At 36.6% G+C, this 16,709-nt stretch overlaps 5 protein-coding genes and 1 non-coding gene across 6 annotated transcripts; 3 read left to right on the forward strand and 3 right to left on the reverse strand.

The window, feature by feature from the left end:
* The first annotated feature begins 2,424 nt into the window (after positions 1-2,424).
* LOC147284848 (SKP1-like protein 1A) lies at positions 2,425-3,926 on the forward strand. Its single transcript, XM_086243734.1, has 2 exons — positions 2,425-2,833; positions 3,534-3,926. Exons 1-2 carry the CDS (start codon positions 2,537-2,539, stop codon positions 3,705-3,707), a joined length of 471 nt encoding a protein of 156 aa, XP_086099860.1. The 5' UTR covers positions 2,425-2,536; the 3' UTR covers positions 3,708-3,926.
* A 547-nt stretch (positions 3,927-4,473) lies between these two features.
* Positions 4,474-6,646, reverse strand: LOC147284849 (Pentatricopeptide repeat (PPR) superfamily protein). The gene has a single exon (XM_086245096.1). It carries the CDS (start codon positions 6,541-6,543, stop codon positions 4,861-4,863), a length of 1,683 nt encoding a protein of 560 aa, XP_086101222.1. The 5' UTR covers positions 6,544-6,646; the 3' UTR covers positions 4,474-4,860.
* Positions 6,647-6,821: 175 nt separating this feature from the next.
* On the forward strand, positions 6,822-8,114 carry LOC147284850 (Trm112p-like protein). The gene is made up of 3 exons (XM_086245224.1): positions 6,822-6,968; positions 7,115-7,169; positions 7,623-8,114. The coding sequence occupies exons 1-3, from the start codon at positions 6,868-6,870 to the stop codon at positions 7,749-7,751; spliced, it is 285 nt and encodes a 94-aa protein (XP_086101350.1). The 5' UTR covers positions 6,822-6,867; the 3' UTR covers positions 7,752-8,114.
* A 1,456-nt stretch (positions 8,115-9,570) lies between these two features.
* On the forward strand, positions 9,571-9,963 carry LOC147284851 (RING/U-box superfamily protein). The gene has a single exon (XM_086245734.1). The coding sequence runs from the start codon at positions 9,571-9,573 to the stop codon at positions 9,961-9,963; it is 393 nt and encodes a 130-aa protein (XP_086101860.1).
* Positions 9,964-10,412: 449 nt separating this feature from the next.
* On the reverse strand, positions 10,413-10,484 carry TRNAE-UUC (transfer RNA glutamic acid (anticodon UUC)). The gene has a single exon. It is a non-coding gene; the product is annotated as a tRNA-Glu (tRNA).
* A 2,645-nt stretch (positions 10,485-13,129) lies between these two features.
* FD (Basic-leucine zipper (bZIP) transcription factor family protein) lies at positions 13,130-14,357 on the reverse strand. The gene is made up of 3 exons (XM_086245735.1): positions 13,606-14,357; positions 13,441-13,522; positions 13,130-13,292 (listed from the first exon to the last, which is right to left on the reverse strand). The coding sequence occupies exons 1-3, from the start codon at positions 14,355-14,357 to the stop codon at positions 13,221-13,223; spliced, it is 906 nt and encodes a 301-aa protein (XP_086101861.1). The 3' UTR covers positions 13,130-13,220.
* Between the last annotated feature and the right edge of the window lie 2,352 nt (positions 14,358-16,709).

Below are 16,709 nucleotides of genomic sequence, written 5' to 3' on the forward strand. Positions count from 1 at the left end.
AACCAATGGTTGAGATGTGACTGGAGAAAGATGATCTCCAGATCTGAGCCGAACTGATGGTGTTCGAAAAAGATAATCTCTCGAATTCCTGGTGGATCTCAATGTCGGTTCGGATCGGACATGGGTAACCCGGAGGTAAGAGCCGATCTCAGATGTACATGTTGTTGGCATTTGCTGAGCTAAGATGATGACACAGATGGCTGGGTCTGACCAAGTTGACCATCAAAGAGTCTGAGCAAAAATGGGACTTGGTGTGCCACGTGTTGGTCTGTGATTGGCCATTGAATCCATGTGGATTTATCCACAAACACTCCCCATTAAAATAATCAAAGCCCTTACGCAAGTCAAATAATTGAGTTGAATTTTAGACCATAGGAATCCCTTTTCCCTTGTGGTGAGTCTTTTATGCACGCCAGCATGCATTGGCTTTAGTCCTATGATCCTATCTCAATTAACATATAGAAATTTGTTGAATACCTCGAAAGGAGTGAAATATTCCCTTTGCCCTATGTCATATACGATTAAAACATTTAGTTGTGATAAAATAAATAAGAGAATATATAGATTTTATTAAGGTTCATTGATTTTAACTACTAAATTTCAATAACATTTTAGTTTAGGTACCAAAATTAAATAGCATTTTAGGTTAGATACTAGTTGAAAAGTCAAACAAAATAATAAAGTAAAAGGTATTAGAATTTACAAATATTACATCACATGCCACTACAATAAAAAAAATAAAAATAATATTACATTACAAATATTACATAATTTATACTATATTGTATTAAAAAAAAATCAATCTAGTCACAACTTAACTGTGACTGTCTTGGTAAATTAAAAGAAACAACTCACACCACTATATTATGTATTATTTTGAGTAAAAGTATTGTTTTAACTTCTATTTATACTCTATTAGCATATTGTAGTATAATTTATCTAAAAAAAATTAAATTAAGTCACAACTCAACTGTGACTGTCTCACAACTTAGATGTGACTGTTGTTCAGTCACAACTAAATTTGAAGTTGTGAGTGTCGTACAGTCACAACTAAATGTGAAGTTGAGACTACATTAGCAAATTTTCAAGATAATATAAAAGCCTCAAGGGCAATTTTGTCAAAACCTTATAGATTTTAACTAACACCCATCATATGTGGGCCAAAGGACAAAAATGTCAAATGAAAAAGGCTCAAATCAAATGGGCCAACATATTTGTGACCTAATCTAAAAAACTACATTTAAATTTAGTAGTTCAATTAAAATATTATATGGTCTTCATGGTATATCAAAAAATTATTGAAATTTGGTATTTAATCCTAATTTTCTAATTTATTAACACTTAAAATAATGACCTTTTAATAAAATAATTAAATAATTTTTTATTTATCTAATTTTTTGTAAGAATGATCATTGTATATAGGCTTAAAAAATAGATGATTTCGATTATCAAATTATAATGCGAAGTGAATCCCACAAATCATGATTCATCATGTTTAAATTGAGATATATCTCAACAGAAAAGGCCTGCTCCCTTTGATAATCCCTATTTGTTTTAGTTATCATAGATATTCAATTGTCTTTAATTTCTTTCAATTTTTATGAGGTGTAGGGGTTATTAGAGTTATTAGTGTAAGATTTTAGTTTTTTTTTTTGGCCACTTAAGATTTGGTATAGTTAAGGGGCTTTAAAGCTAAGTATTTATAACTAATTACTTTAGGCTGCGTTTGTGTATAGAGTATCGGGTCTCAGGTCCTGGATTCCGGGCCCTGGTTCTTGAATCTTGGGTCTCGAGAATTAGGTATTGAGTCTTGAGTTCAATCTTTAAAGCCTAAATCCTTATACAAACAACATATATGGAAAAAAAAAAATATTTACTTAAAAAAATATCAACCAAACAAGTTTTCAAATATTTTAAAATTTAAAAACAATTTTAAAGTTTCATACCAAACAAGTTTTCAAATTTTAAAAACTGAATTTAAAATCTCATATTAAAAAATGGATCCATGTTTTTGAATTTTAGTTTTGAATTAGATACCAAACAGCGCCTTAAGTTTTGACGAAAACTTGATACCTAGACTTTAAACCACAAGCAATGTACAAAATAAAAAATAAAAAATACTACTCTAGAGATGTAATTGCACAAATTTCATATATAACTGTGACACGTACGATTTAAAAGACCTCTAACAGTATAAAGTAATGTCCAATTAATGATCATCTGCCAATAATAAATTAAAAAAAAAAAAATCAATGGGTGTGACCGTGCGGAAACGCACCTCTTTCCAATTCCCATTCCCAATAGGAATAGAATCGAGATTAGTTTCAACCCAACCAATAAACAGCAGCCACGTATGGAGTCGCCTTAGTCCCAAGTGTCCCGACCCTCCTGTATAAATACGGTCTCTTTTCACTATCCCATTATTTGTTTCTTCGTAAAGCAAATCGCTAATCAGCAAGGCGAGAGCCCTTTGGTGTTTCGAGAAGAAGTAAAAGCGGTGTCGTTTCGAGAACCGTCATCAACCAACCAACCAACCATGTCGTCGTCGTCGAAGAAGATCACCTTGAAGAGCTCGGACGGCGAGGCGTTCGAGGTCGAGGAGGCGGTGGCGCTGGAGTCGCAGACCATCAAGCACATGATCGAGGACGATTGCGCCGACAACGGCATTCCTCTGCCCAACGTCACCAGCAAGATCTTGGCCAAGGTCATCGAGTACTGCAAGAAGCACGTCGACGCCGCCAAGCCCGACGAGAAGGTCACCGAGGACGAACTCAAGTCCTGGGACCAGGACTTCGTCAAGGTTGACCAGGCCACCCTCTTCGATCTCATTCTGGTACGTTTTTCTTTTGATTCGATTCTCTTGCCGATTTTATTCATTCTAGGGTTTCAAGATTGGGGCTTCAAGTGCTTAGGGTTGAGGTTTTTGAATTAGTGCTATGCTCTTGATTGTGTTTCATTTTTGGATGTGTTTCTGATTTTTTAGACGCTAGGGTTTCTAAATTAGGGCTTTTCTTTTATGATCGGATTTGATGATGCGATCAAATTGTTTTTGCTATCTATTTTGAATGATTTGATTGCTGAGTTTATTGGGTTATGCTGTTGTTTCCATATGGATTCGATAACTGCACAATGATAGTGTGCCTTTTCTACTTCTACTTCTACTTCAAGTTTGCGTTTTGTACTTGTTTTATGTTGAAGTTGAGGCTAAGTTTGCTAATTTGAGAATCTGCCTCTTTCTGCCCATCTGGGATGTGCAAGTTTATTCCTTGACAACCGCTTTCCATATTTGTAGATTGTGGTAACGTTTTGAAGTTTCTTCCTGTTATATTTCAACTAGATATTTATGCAACATTATTGTCTAGTTTTGGTGGTGATATACTATTGTTAAGGAGTTGGATATATGTCTGATTGTGCAGAAACTGCAAGAATATTATTTGTTGCTTTTGATTAATTTGTGGGGTGCCCATGGGCTCTATTATACTGATAGCTGAATCTAACATTGATTTCTTTTTACATTTTGCAATTGTTTACAGGCTGCAAACTACTTGAACATCAAGAGCCTGCTTGACTTGACATGCCAAACGGTTGCTGACATGATCAAGGGGAAGACCCCAGAGGAGATCCGCAAGACCTTCAATATCAAGAATGACTTCACCCCGGAGGAAGAGGAGGAGGTTCGTCGTGAGAACCAGTGGGCATTTGAATAAGTTTTTGGTGGTGTTTTCGAGTTCAACTTAAACAGTGGCATGCCTACTATGTATTCTAGTTAATCAACTGACTTATCATTCTCTGTTTGAAGTACTTTATTTAAGTTGCGAGTCCTTTGAATTGTAGATATTAGTTTTATTCTGGTGTTGGTAGTAGTTTGTTCTGCTGCCAACACTACTGTCAATTTACTATTTTTAATCAAAGCTTTTGCTTCCCACTAGTTGATTTCTTTGGTGTCTACTGAGCTTTGAATGGAGCTGGGTTTGCATTTTGCAATTCTTTGCTCCTTTATTTTCTTTTCATCATTTTCATATCCGGTTTTGAAAGGTTTATGCATGCTGGACCTTGGTATGGTGAGGTTCTTGTTTAATGGTGGTATCTTTGTGTTTATGCTTCTAAAGCAATTTGGCTATGGCCTGGCTTAGTTGTTTTTCTAGGTTAAAGGAGATATTTCTCGAGACTACTTTGTTAATGTAGGCACCAGATAAATAGGAGCGACAATCGACCTATAATGAACAACATGAACTCCCACATTAATTTGAAAAGGACACATAATCTGTGAAGAATGGTGAAGAACGACCCAAGTGTTTGTTAATTTTGACATTTTAGCTATTTTGTTTGTAGTTTGATAATTATTGTGACAATGTACTTTTAAGTTTTAACCAAAAAAATATTTTACTAGAGTCACTAGAGAGAAGAGACCGACTGCACAGAAGAAAGCAACACTTCTATTACTGATACAAAAATCAATTCCCAAAACTTTTAAGAAAGCAACACTTCCATTACTAAATACTAATACAAAGATTAATTGATAACTATACCACAAAAAGAAATCCACTGATATCTCTCTCGCAAAAACAAATTTCTCATATAACAATATGCCTCCTTGGAAAAGCCAATAGTTCCTTGTTCAACAATAGGGAATAGGGACCATGGCTGCTTCGGCTCACACCGGCACGAGCAGTCCATCTTATTTGTTTTTTGGACATTGTTGAATGTCCATTCTTTTTATGCCAATTGTTCCAGCCAAGAACTAACATCTATAATCCTCACATGTTCAGCACTAGATGCTAAATTTCAGTTTGTGTGTAGTCACTACTGTTAAAAGTCAGTATTAAACAAACTCAACTTCTTCACTCATCATAATGTAGGCTACTCTTGCCAATGTTTACCAACTCTGAACTTATGAACAATTTCATTCAAGTCCACAAGATAGCATCCAGGCATTATTCCAACCTTTTTCTCTTTCATCATCTCTTTAACCCGAGCAACATCCTTCCATCGACATGCTGCGGCATAGACATTCAACAGCAATCGATAGTATGCAACATTTAGAGGTTCCTTGTCAATCAGAGATTTTGCAATTTGTTCCCCCAAAGTGACATCTCCTTGGAAACGACACGAACCAAGCAAATTAGCCCATGCCAAGGATTCCGAAGACAAATTCCCAGAAACCTCTGACATGTTCCTAATTAGTTCCTCTGCCTCTTGTATAAGCCCCAAACCAGCCAAGACATTAGCCATGCACCAATAATGTGCAAAATTAGGCTTTACGTGGAATACATTGATCATTTGGTTGAAGTGATCTATACCTGCTCTTAAAAGTCCAGCACGGGTGCAGGCACAAAGAACACCTATGAAGGTAATTTCATCCGGGAGAACTCCTCCTCGACCTTCACCTGGCGTTGAACTCTTCTCAGGGATGGTTTCACCATCTTTTGACTTTGTTCTACCCACCATTTCACTAAATAGGCCAAGTCCATCTTCAGGATTTCCATGAATGCAATGCCCCAAAATCATTGCATTCCAGCAAACCAGGTTCCTATATGTAATGTTCTCAAACACAATACGCGCCACTTCTACCCTTTTGCATTTGCAATACATATCAATCAAAGCTGTGTGAAGAACTATGTTCAACTCCATGAATGCCCTAATTAGATATCCATGAACCGATCTTCCTTCGTTCAGTCTAGCAGACTGACCACAAGCTGCGAGTATATTCACCATGGTAGCATTGTTCCCCTTCACTCCCATGTCCATCATTTTCCTAAACAACTTCAATGTACACCCTGGCTTCCCACCCTTCCAATACCCACCAAGCATAACATTCCAAGACACCACATTTTTCTCAGGCATTGCATCAAACAATTTATGAGCAAAGTCCAGATCACCAAATCTAGCATACCCATAGAGCATTGCATTCCAAGACACCAGGTCCATTTTAGACATTTCATCAAGCACCCTTCTAGCAAGCTCAACTTCCCCACAACAACAGTACATGTGGATCAAAGAGTTCTGCACTGGCAGCACATGGTCAACCCCATGCTTAACAACTTGTCCATGGCATTTTCTCCCAGATTCAACAAAACCCATTTTAGCACAAGCCCCAATAAGCGGCACAAAAGTATAGCTAGTGGGACTAAACCCATTTCTCAGCCATTCAAAATAGACCACCAAAGCCTGACCCGGCACTGAACTCACTGAGTAGGCCTTAATAACCGTGTTAACGCAGAAACTACCAGGCAAATTAATGTATCTGAAAATCAAGATTGTGTAATCGATATTGCCGAAATCGGAGTAGCTCTTGAGGAACTTCCTGGCCCAAAACGAATCGAAGAGACCCCCAGTGATCAAATGGGCATGGATTTGGGCGATCTGGGTCAATCTCTGACACGCATCCAGAAGCGAAAAGATATGGCTGTTGAGAGAGGGTTTGAAAGAAGAAGAAGAAGCAGAGCAAAATGATGGGGACGATAAAGAAAGGTTGAGTTTTGAAGGGTTTGAAGTGAAGCTCCTGAAGCGAAAGAGTTCTCGTGTAGAAATCCTTGCTGCCATTCAGATGGAATATGGTATTGAACAAAAGGTTTCCAGCTCCACTTGGTTTTCGCCATTAACGAACATTACTCACTCTCTTTGCTTCGCTTCTCGCTCTGCCTTGCTCGTTGGCTCGGACCTTAGGCAACAACGAAGAACGAGCTTCTTTTCTCTTGGGGGCTGAGATCAATTGGACCAAAACGCTGCGTTTTGATCAATGACGTCAGGAGCCTCATGGGGTTTGCGTGCTCTCATTAAACAGAGCGTAGCGAGAAGGGGTATTATGGTCTTTTGCAAGAGAGCCAGAGAGAGAGAGAGAGACAGAGAGCTCAGAAGCCCCATGAAATGGTGAGAGGAAGCATTAAGGTTCTGAAAGATGCAGTGTCTGGACTCAACAAGACCCTGTCTGAGATACTCGTCTGCCCACTCTCTAAGAAACCCCTAAGGTTAGTTTTTAACAAATACAGTTGTCTATAGTGGTTCTTTTTTTTTTTTTTTTTCTGACAAAAAAATGATAATGCTTCTTTTTTTTTTTTCTTTTTTGGGGTATTGGAGTTGGTTAAATTAGTTTTTTGTGGGTTATATTTTGTAGATTTTGTGAGGAAACGAATTCCCTAATCAGTGATGCGATTGGAGTTTCCTACCCTGTGAGTTTCAATTCTAATTCTTATATGCAGCAATGGGTTTCCCACTTCAGTTACGTATTATACATTCATGGATGTTTTAGGGGGATTTTAAAAACCCATCAAGACTCCCCATTTTCCTGGCTGAAAATATTTGGTAAATCTAGTTTTCTTTGAAGTATCAATCACTGGGCTGCATATTATGATATGCTGTACATTTGGGTGTCCGCTCAGGTTATGCCACATGGGAATTAGTTATATATAGAAGGTTATCCAGTTGTCTCTGTGAGAATTGATAATGCACTTTGTATATGATATGAGGTTTTTTGTTCAGCCTTGGCTGGACATGAGGGATTTTCAAAAACTTCATCTTCTCTCTATGTCAGAGTGTGTGTTGTAGTTATCTCATATATTATATGTTTTTGTCTGAATAGCTGATATCTTGTATGATTCTTGTTTGTGCTCATGACTTAATAGATAAAGGATGGGATCCCTTGCTTAGTACCTACGGATGGCAAGCCACTCGAGACTGATGATACGATAAAACCTGAAGATGCTGGGAAATCATCAGCCAAGAGTGAGGTTGATCGAGGAGGCAGTCATTAGGTCGAATTGTGAAACTTATGGTATTGTCACAAAATGAGTTACTGTTGTGGGGTTATTGCAAATTGTCTCATGTGTGTCTCCTATTGGCGATCTCTTTGCAGTTTGTTCATATGTTAACAGATGGAAGGTCATATCATTAATTTTTCTTAAAATGGCTTCTAATAAATCCATTCAAGAGGAAATGTCGGAGGACTAAATGTATGGCTTGTTACTTGTTATCTTTCAAATGATTCTGTGCTTTAATATCTCGAGGATTCTGCTAGAGAGGTGCTTTGAGATTTCTTCCGAATGGAAAAAATTGTACTGTGAGTTGTCATAAATTTATTGTTGAATTGAACAAATTCTTTTGTCATTCTATATGAAAACTTTTCCTGTCTGTTTATTAGTCTTTGTTAGAAGGAGAAAGGATTTTTCTTTTGTCTATATGGTTTTAGGTGGCTTCGCTTTTGGTTGAGCTTTTGCATTTGGCCTGAGTTATGCTTGGGTGCCTGGGCTTTACCGGCTCATAATGAAATAGGATTAAGATTGCTATTAGTTTCTGAGTGATATCACCCCACACCCACACCCAAACCTCCGGCTTCAGCTTCACAATCATGGCCCTCACGGGATTTCGAGGCCTCACAAAATGCCTCTTGGTTCTGACAAAGTCTATATTACTCTGTGAGTCTCTCCTGGTTCTGATGCATCCAATGTTTGTGTCAAAACATATCATGTATTAAGCTGTTGGATGAAAATCATGACACCGTATCTCTCCCTTTCCCTTTAACTCATTCAAAACCTTCCCTGTTTTTGAATCAAGAACTTGAAACACCTTACATTTTGCAAAGAGACCTAAGAAACTAGGCAATAGAGCCATTAGCTTGAAATGCATTGAATAGATGAGGAGCAATGCTTTTTCATTCACTTTCAACTATTACAGTATTTCTGGGGTGGTGTTGCTAACTTCTGTTTGAAGTTCAATGAAGCATCTGTTTTTATCCATGTTAACAATTACCTTGTGGCCATCAAATTTTACTGCTTGACCAGGGTAAGAGCTCTGAGTGTGATTCATAAGGTATTGTTCCATGTAAGTTTCACAAATGTCAACAACAATTTACCTTCTGACTAGCAAGTAGTTTGACCCTGCCAATTATTGGTTGCAAGTCCACATTAAGATGCTAATAGTAGGTCTCTTGTTCTGTAGCAGAAAGCGATAAATCCTTTGGCTCACCAAAGAACAATAAACAAAATTTCCAAGCTATTTATTCAGAAAAAAGTTGAATGGTACGTCTGATTAAGCAGTAGACTCCCATAATAATGTAAAATTCAGATAAGAAAATGAAAATTATGACAGATAAAAATACTTCGGCCTAATATTACAAAATGAACTAAATCATAAGCATTTTATCCCTGCTGTAAAGAAAGTTAATATTAAGCCTTTCAGAATTATCTTTCTGTCAATCAAGATGCTTCAAATACTCATTAGCCACCTTTTCTAGACAAATATTTATTAATATTTTCAGGCATCATTTAGTTAACCTCTGGCAATGGTCCAAGATTAGAAGGGTAGACAATTTCTGTCAAAGAAGGAAGAAAGCAAATAAAGTAACAGGTTCATACTCTCTGCATGTGATTAATTAAATACATAAGAAAGGTCAAGAGTAACACTCCTCTTAGGTGTAACTGCCTTATGAAAGGCCTTGAAATTGTTCCTTAGTCTAACAACACTTCAAAACCACGCAAAACAACTGAGACACAAAATGACCCATTACTTTCTAACTTTCACACACTATTCTATTAAAGACCTGTTGATGAGATGCTAATCCTTCATTAAAATCAAATGGTTCTCAAAAGGGTACTCTGCTTCATCTACAACTTTTTCAGCCCCATAGGGCACTCAACAGTGAAGGAAGCCCCAAGTTTTTATGAGGTGATTGAATCAGAGGTTGGGAAAATAGTAGAGGAAGGCAATGGCAAGGTTGAGTCTAGCTTGAGTAGTGAGGGTGAGTTGTGCTGTGTGTGTTTGTCAAGATTGGTGGAGGGAGAGGACATGAGAACTCTTCCTTGCCTGCATGAGTTTCACAAGGCATGTGTTGATAAGTGGCTCAGTGCATGGCGGATGACCTGCCCGCTGTGCCGGTTTCCGGTGGGAGGCGACAAGTCTCATACGGCGGAAATGCTGCCGGAGGAGATGGTGACATATTTTTCTTCTTTTCATGTGGCTGGGTTCTAAATTGTGAATTCTGCCTAATTTTTCAGTAGTGTAAACATGTGCCCAGCAATGTCACCAACCCTCTAAGAGCATTGAGTGGAACTAAAGATAACAACTTTGGCTGTCAGTCAAAATTGGTACAGCATGAAAACTATTGTATGTGTAAAATCTTGTGCCTGCCAAATTCAAAAACAAAACATTTATTTCTTCTTTATTTCTTTGTTTTAAAGGTACGAACAACTTGCATTTGGAGAAGAATCCATATGATTAGGAAACCATAGTATATGATAGTAAAAAAACAGACTGGGCTTGGACGAGTGCAGGCTCATTAGATTAGGTGGGCCCAGATTTCCAATACTGACCACAACATTTAGGCTTTGAGTCAGGTTGACCCACGATGGGGAAGGCCCGATTTTGAGCCCGATATCTTGCCAAAAAAACCAAAAAGGAATACTGAAAAGTTCAAAAAGTTCCGTTGCCGGGAATCGAACCCGGGTCTCCTGGGTGAAAGCCAGATATCCTAACCGCTGGACGACAACGGATTGTTGGTTGAAGTGGAGATTAAAATCTTAATATAATATAAACTTCTGAGCTCCTCAATTGCCAAACTTCATAGCCAAAATACTTCTCAAGAATTTGCTTGAACAAAAACTTTAGTCATGTTCTTCGCTTTATAAACCATAAAAGTACATCATATAACATTTTATACATTCTCTTTCGAAGCTATGGCCTAATTATACTTTTCGTTTGGTTATAGTATATATTTGGTTTTTCACTTTCGTACCTATAGTTGTTGTAGTTGTCTTTTTCTTTTCTTTTTTTTGGCCAAATATTGTTTTAAGTTGTCAATTCATTGATCTTCCCTCAATTTTAGTGCATATGGAAGACATTTTAGTATTTTTTTTTTTTTGATATTTTCTACTAATTTGAGATATTATTAAGTTCATACCAATTTTGAGAGCATTAACAAAGGCTAAAATGGATGTTCTCGCATATGATAGACACTTCCATTGACATTAACAGAAAAAATTTGACCCAAAAAAGAAGAAGATATTAACAGAAAAATAATATTTGTAACGACTTGAATCAGAATGCAAACGTTTCATAGTTCTATAGATAAAGTTGAAAAGTTGAAAATAACAAAGACACAAGTAGAACCTCGAGTAAACTAAAACAATAGAAAAGTGTAATCTTACCTTTACATATACCAAACTCGAACCACTTCTTTTTCTTTCTTCCTTTTTTTGGTACTAGAGATCTTCTTGAACACATAAGTAAAACATGTACCCGTGGCCTAGCACGTGTGTATTGGAACTTGGAAGTAGGAAAGGAGACGATAGAAACTGAAACATGCATGCATTTACCTTGTCGTGAGCCCACAAAAAATCTTGGCATAAATTCAATTTAGACACATAATTATATATGTTATTTCAACGGAGTCCACGAACTTTCAAATATTTCAAATATACACCTGATTTATTATGTAAATTGAAAAATGAAATTTCGTCCATCAATTTATTGAGAGATCAGTTAAATGTCAACTTGACTTTTGCTAACGGGAATTAATTGGCAACATGACACCAACTCATCATACATTTCCCGCCAAATGAACAACACATGTCCACTTGATACGGGCCCACACACCCATCACCTCTTTCCCGCTTGTCGAACGCTCTCCTGACCATTTAGTCTCCAAAAAATATCACGTTTCCCCAAAATTCGAATATAAATCTCTCACTTGTGTTCAACGAGCGAGAAAGAGATGATAACTTTGTGGACCCGTGTCAGGGGTTAGGTGGACCTGTGTCGCTCATTTGGCGGGAAATGAGCGACACGGGTCCACCTAACCCCTGGCACGGGCCTACAAACTCTCACTCTCTCTATTATTATTAAATTGTGGGCCCGTGTCGCTCATTTGGCGGGAAATATTTACTGAGATAGGGCCACGTCGTCAAGTAATCTCGGTCAGCAAAAGCCAAGCTGTCATTTAACTGATCTCTCACCGAATCAATAGACATAAATTCATTTTTCAATTTAGATAATAGATCAGGTGTATATTTGAAATATTTTAAAATTCATAACCCCGTTGAAATAGCTTATATAGTTATATGTTTAAATTGAATTTATGCCAAAAATCTTTATTACATCAGTCAAAGCATAGTTAACACAAGCCCAAAACAAGGGTTTCCCACTTGCTAAAATTCAAAGTTAAATCGCAAACATAATTAGTTGCTTGCTAAATTGCTAATTGCTCTTCATGGTTGGTCCCCACATGGCCGTGGACTCATGGGTCAATCAACTAGTAATTAGGAATCAATATATGACCAAGAAATGCAAGGCGCCGTATAAATACCGACTACAAAGGACATCAATGGGTGTGTCATATAGTCATAATGAGGTTGAAAGCAATTGGGCTCATTGAGATAAGGGATAAGGAGATGTAGAAACCAATTGGCCATAGCTTCGTCTTTTTCACTGCATTCAAATTAGCTACATGACAGAGTTATGAACTTATGATTATACAAATTAATTTTATTATAGCCCCCTTAACTCTCTTAATGTCAAGCTAAGTGACTTCGAACCGGGTTGTAAGAGAATAAATGTCTTAGGCTTATACACTTTACACCTCAACTGTATGTATCTTGACCATATTAGAATATCTAACAAATTTTTCTTAATAATGTTAGAAAGAATTACATTTTTAGCCAGACTAGTTAAGTTCAACAATTACGTATGACTATTAACAAGTAAACATTAAGATTGATACAACAAATGAATCCTACTTGTCACATAAATTGAAAGCTTAATAGGGTCACACTCTAGCTAATATGTTCACTCCAACATTACTCCATTATTACTTGCATGCGAAAGGAAAATTAATTGAGTTTCATAAAAGAAGTAAAAAAGAAAAGAAAAGAAGAAACAATGTGATGTCAACGAAAGCAGAGAATAAGAGAGATACAAACAAAAAAACCAAAACATGACCACATGAAGTTCCTGTTTCTTGGGAAATAAACTCTTTCTTTTTCAAACAAACATTGAAAGTCATTCATTAATGTTTTACCAGAAAAACAACCTCCACATGTAGAGACTAGAGAAGGAGGAGGAACTAGGGACAGTACACCACCCAATATAGTTATATATACACCATCACAAATTAATTAACACTGGTTCACTGAAGCAAATATATATGTTTTAGGGTACCCTACCCTAAACAAAAACGGACACTGCAGGGGAATAAGAGGAGCATCATTAAAAAACAAAGACCCTGAGATTTCTTAAAATGGTGCTGTTGACGATCGATGAAAATTGTGCCTTTTGGGTAGTTGACTAGCTGTTGCCAAACATAACTGCATATATATACCCAATTCACAAACAAATCAAAAAGCTGAGAAAGCTATATATATAGAATCTTTCTCTGTTCAAGACATTCGAACAGAATCCAATATTCCAATATTTTAAGGTATAAAATCATCTTTTATATCGATCGCTAGCTACCTGTTCCTGTTGCCTTCTGAGTTTTCTATTCTCTTCCATCAAATGTTGAACTTCGAGCTCCAACTCATTTGTATAAGCCTGCAGGAAAACAATAAAAGCAAAACAACTTAAGAAACAAGAACCAAAAGGAAAAAAAAAAAAAGGGAAAAAAAGATACATTCCTGCTTTCTTGCTCTGGATCGAGCAGCAGACTCTCTGTTCTTAATCATGCGCTTGTGTCTTCGATCCCCTGAAGAATTGGTGTCATCAGATTCCGGGAATCTTTTCTTGTTCCCAAAAGATGGGAAGCCCGAAGGGGAAGCCAAAGCCTCAAATGGGTTGGTGAAAGAATTAGAAATGCTGCTAGAAATGGGGTCGTTAATGGACCGGTTATCCACACCAGAGGTGGGCCGGCTAAGCGGGTCGGGTACGTAAAAGACCTGGAACTCGTGATCTGAACCCGAGTTCAAGCTCAAGACAGTGGGTGGGGCAGGAGGTGTGGGATGAGGAGGATGATGGGGAGTGGTGGTGGAGACCATGTGGCAGGTGTTGGTTGGTGGGTCCAGATGGTGGGCATTGGCAAAGGGTCGGGCAAGAAAGTCTTGGAGGGTCATGTTTCGGAAGTGGGTCGGGTTCCGGTGGTAGTGGGTCGTGTGGGGATTGTGGAGGAGGAATCGGTTTGTGTTTGTTGGGTTTGGGGTTGTGGGGGTCTCAGAGAGAGAGGCAAGGTTGATGTCCTTCCAGACTTCCTCCATTGTTCTTGAAGATGGGATTGATGTGGTTGTGGAGGGTTGTTGTGAAAATGAGGATGGGGATGAAGATGAGGACCAGGAGGAGATGGATGATGAATTAACTCTCTTCGAGGAGGTGGTGGTGGTTTTGTTGTTGTGGGTATAGACCGTATAGTTGGTTTCTTCACCAGCATTTGATGACAACATTGAAATTAAGAGGAAATTGAAAAGAGAAAGAGACAGAGGAGGTAGCTAAGCTGAGCTAATAAGCTAGAATGCTAGATTGGGTTTTGTGAACTGCCAACTGTGATTGAATCCTTGCAGATTTTCAGAGAGAGTGAGTGAGTGAGTGACACTCTGTGTGTGTGTGTGTGTGAGAGAGAGAGAGAGAGAGAGAGAGAGAGAGAGAGAGGGGTTCTTTCTGGCACTGTTTCTTTTTTGGCTGTGGAGGGAGGTGTTTTTTGGGAAGGACATTAATTGTTGATTTCTTGCTATGTGATTTAGGGCCCGTTTGGCACTGCTTTTAAAATTGTCAAAAGCGCTTTCAAATTAGTAAAAGCGCTTTTGATAGCGTTTGGCAAAAATAATTAGAAATGCTTTTGAGTTATAAAAACACTTTTAAGGGGTTTTTTGAGAAGCACCTGACAGGTGCTTTCTCAAGAAGCACTTTCAAGTGCTTTTGCATAAACAACTTATAAGTTTTATAAAAATTTATATGTGCTTCTTAACATAAGCGCTTCTGATAAAAGCGCTACTAAATAAAAATGCTTCTAAGAAGCAGTGCCAAACGGGCCCTTATTTGGCAGGACACTTTTTCCTTATTTCTTTCTTTTTTTTTTTTTAATTAGTTGGGGTCCTTAGGGTTAGGGCCTAGGGGTACTAGGAGGGAAGATAGATTCGAACTTCGAGTCTTCGATGGAGCGTGGAATGGAGTGTCAATGTTAATTCAATTTCAGTTGAATGACATTTTTAAAGAAAAAAGATTTAATGTCAAAAATTAAATTAATATGAGTGTCAAAAGTCTAGAATTGAATTAAAAAATTAATATGCAAATTGAAATTGATTTTATAAATGCCAAAAAAATGTTGGATTCACTTAAAAAATAAGATGCTGTGAAGAAAGAGTGTGTACAGTTGGTGACTTTTGTTTGGTCGAAATTCTTCCCATATTTTCACTTTTACCAATTTTTTAAAATTTAATATATTTTTTAGTATTCATTTAAAATTATTTAAAAATAAAAAATATTTGGCTAATTTGAAAGATTTTAGTGAGACATTTTTTAAGGGTATAATTTTTTAAATAATTATATTTATAAATTTTAATTTATAAGAAAATATATAAAGAGTGATTAAAAAACATATAAGTATTGACTTATGTAATTGACTTGAACCATTACAACAAAACTATTTTATGTCAATTCAATTATTGGCACAGAATCAATAAAGCTTGAATTGAATTAACATTGACCCTTAACCATTACACATGTTATATAGCTTATAAGTTATAACTCAATTTAAAATGTCAACTTGGTAAGTAATAAGTATAGTTTTCTTAAGGGAAAATGAGGTTGGCTCCTCCTATAACTTTATAAGCTCAATTTAAAATGTCAACTTGGTAAGTATTAAGTATAGTTTTCTTAAGGGAAAATGAGGTTGGCTCCTCCTATAACTTTCATTTATACCCAGAAAATTGTAGTTTTAGATTAAAGTAAGTCTTCTCTTCTCTGCCTCTTGTTATAACCTTCTCTTTCAAATTGCTAGACAACAATTCATTAAGTTTTTAAAAAAGGTTTGGATATGAAAATGGTGTAGATAGTTAATTCATTGAGATTACATTAAATAAAAAGATAAGTACTCAATTACTAAAGTTCATAAGACTCCACTAAAATATTGAGGTGCAACAAAAGGACTTTCGAGATCATCGTCCATCTCAAAACATGCTTATTTGCGGATTTTGAGTGCGGATATTAGCAAATTTTAAAACCTGTTATGGACAAAAGGGGGCTCGATTTGGCTTGAAATTGTTTTGATTTTGAAATCAATGAAGGGACAAGATTTTGAAAGCATTTTAAGTCACATTGAAGAGGGTTTAAAATGAAATTATCTTTTTTAAAGACGGATCATATATACACATATATATTTATATATAAAAGTATAGAGCTCTTCTATTGAGGTATACATTGTTTTGCCTAAAATGTGATATGGCTTGTGAAATCTATTCCGTATTGTATTTCAATGATTGAAGTCATCTAGTTTATAAGTTTCAATTTAAAGATTATTTATGCAAAATTAGACAAATCATAAACCGTTTAACTATTTGATTAAATAATCATCATTTTAAATATTTACCAAATCACTATGTTCGTTTATTTATTCGATCACAATTGGATGTCTTAATGATTTATGATTTGTCTAATTTTTTACATAAGTGATATTTGTATAAAGACTTAAAAAATGAATGGTTTCGATTATTGAAATGCAATGCGAAATAAGTTTCACAAACCATACATTATTATACTTAAAATAAAGTTTACCTCAATCAAAAAGCCCTATGTTATAT

Source organism: Dryas octopetala, chromosome 5 (assembly GCF_963921425.1).
Source record: "Dryas octopetala chromosome 5, drDryOcto1.1, whole genome shotgun sequence".
In the NCBI taxonomy this organism is placed as follows: domain Eukaryota; kingdom Viridiplantae; phylum Streptophyta; class Magnoliopsida; order Rosales; family Rosaceae; genus Dryas; species Dryas octopetala.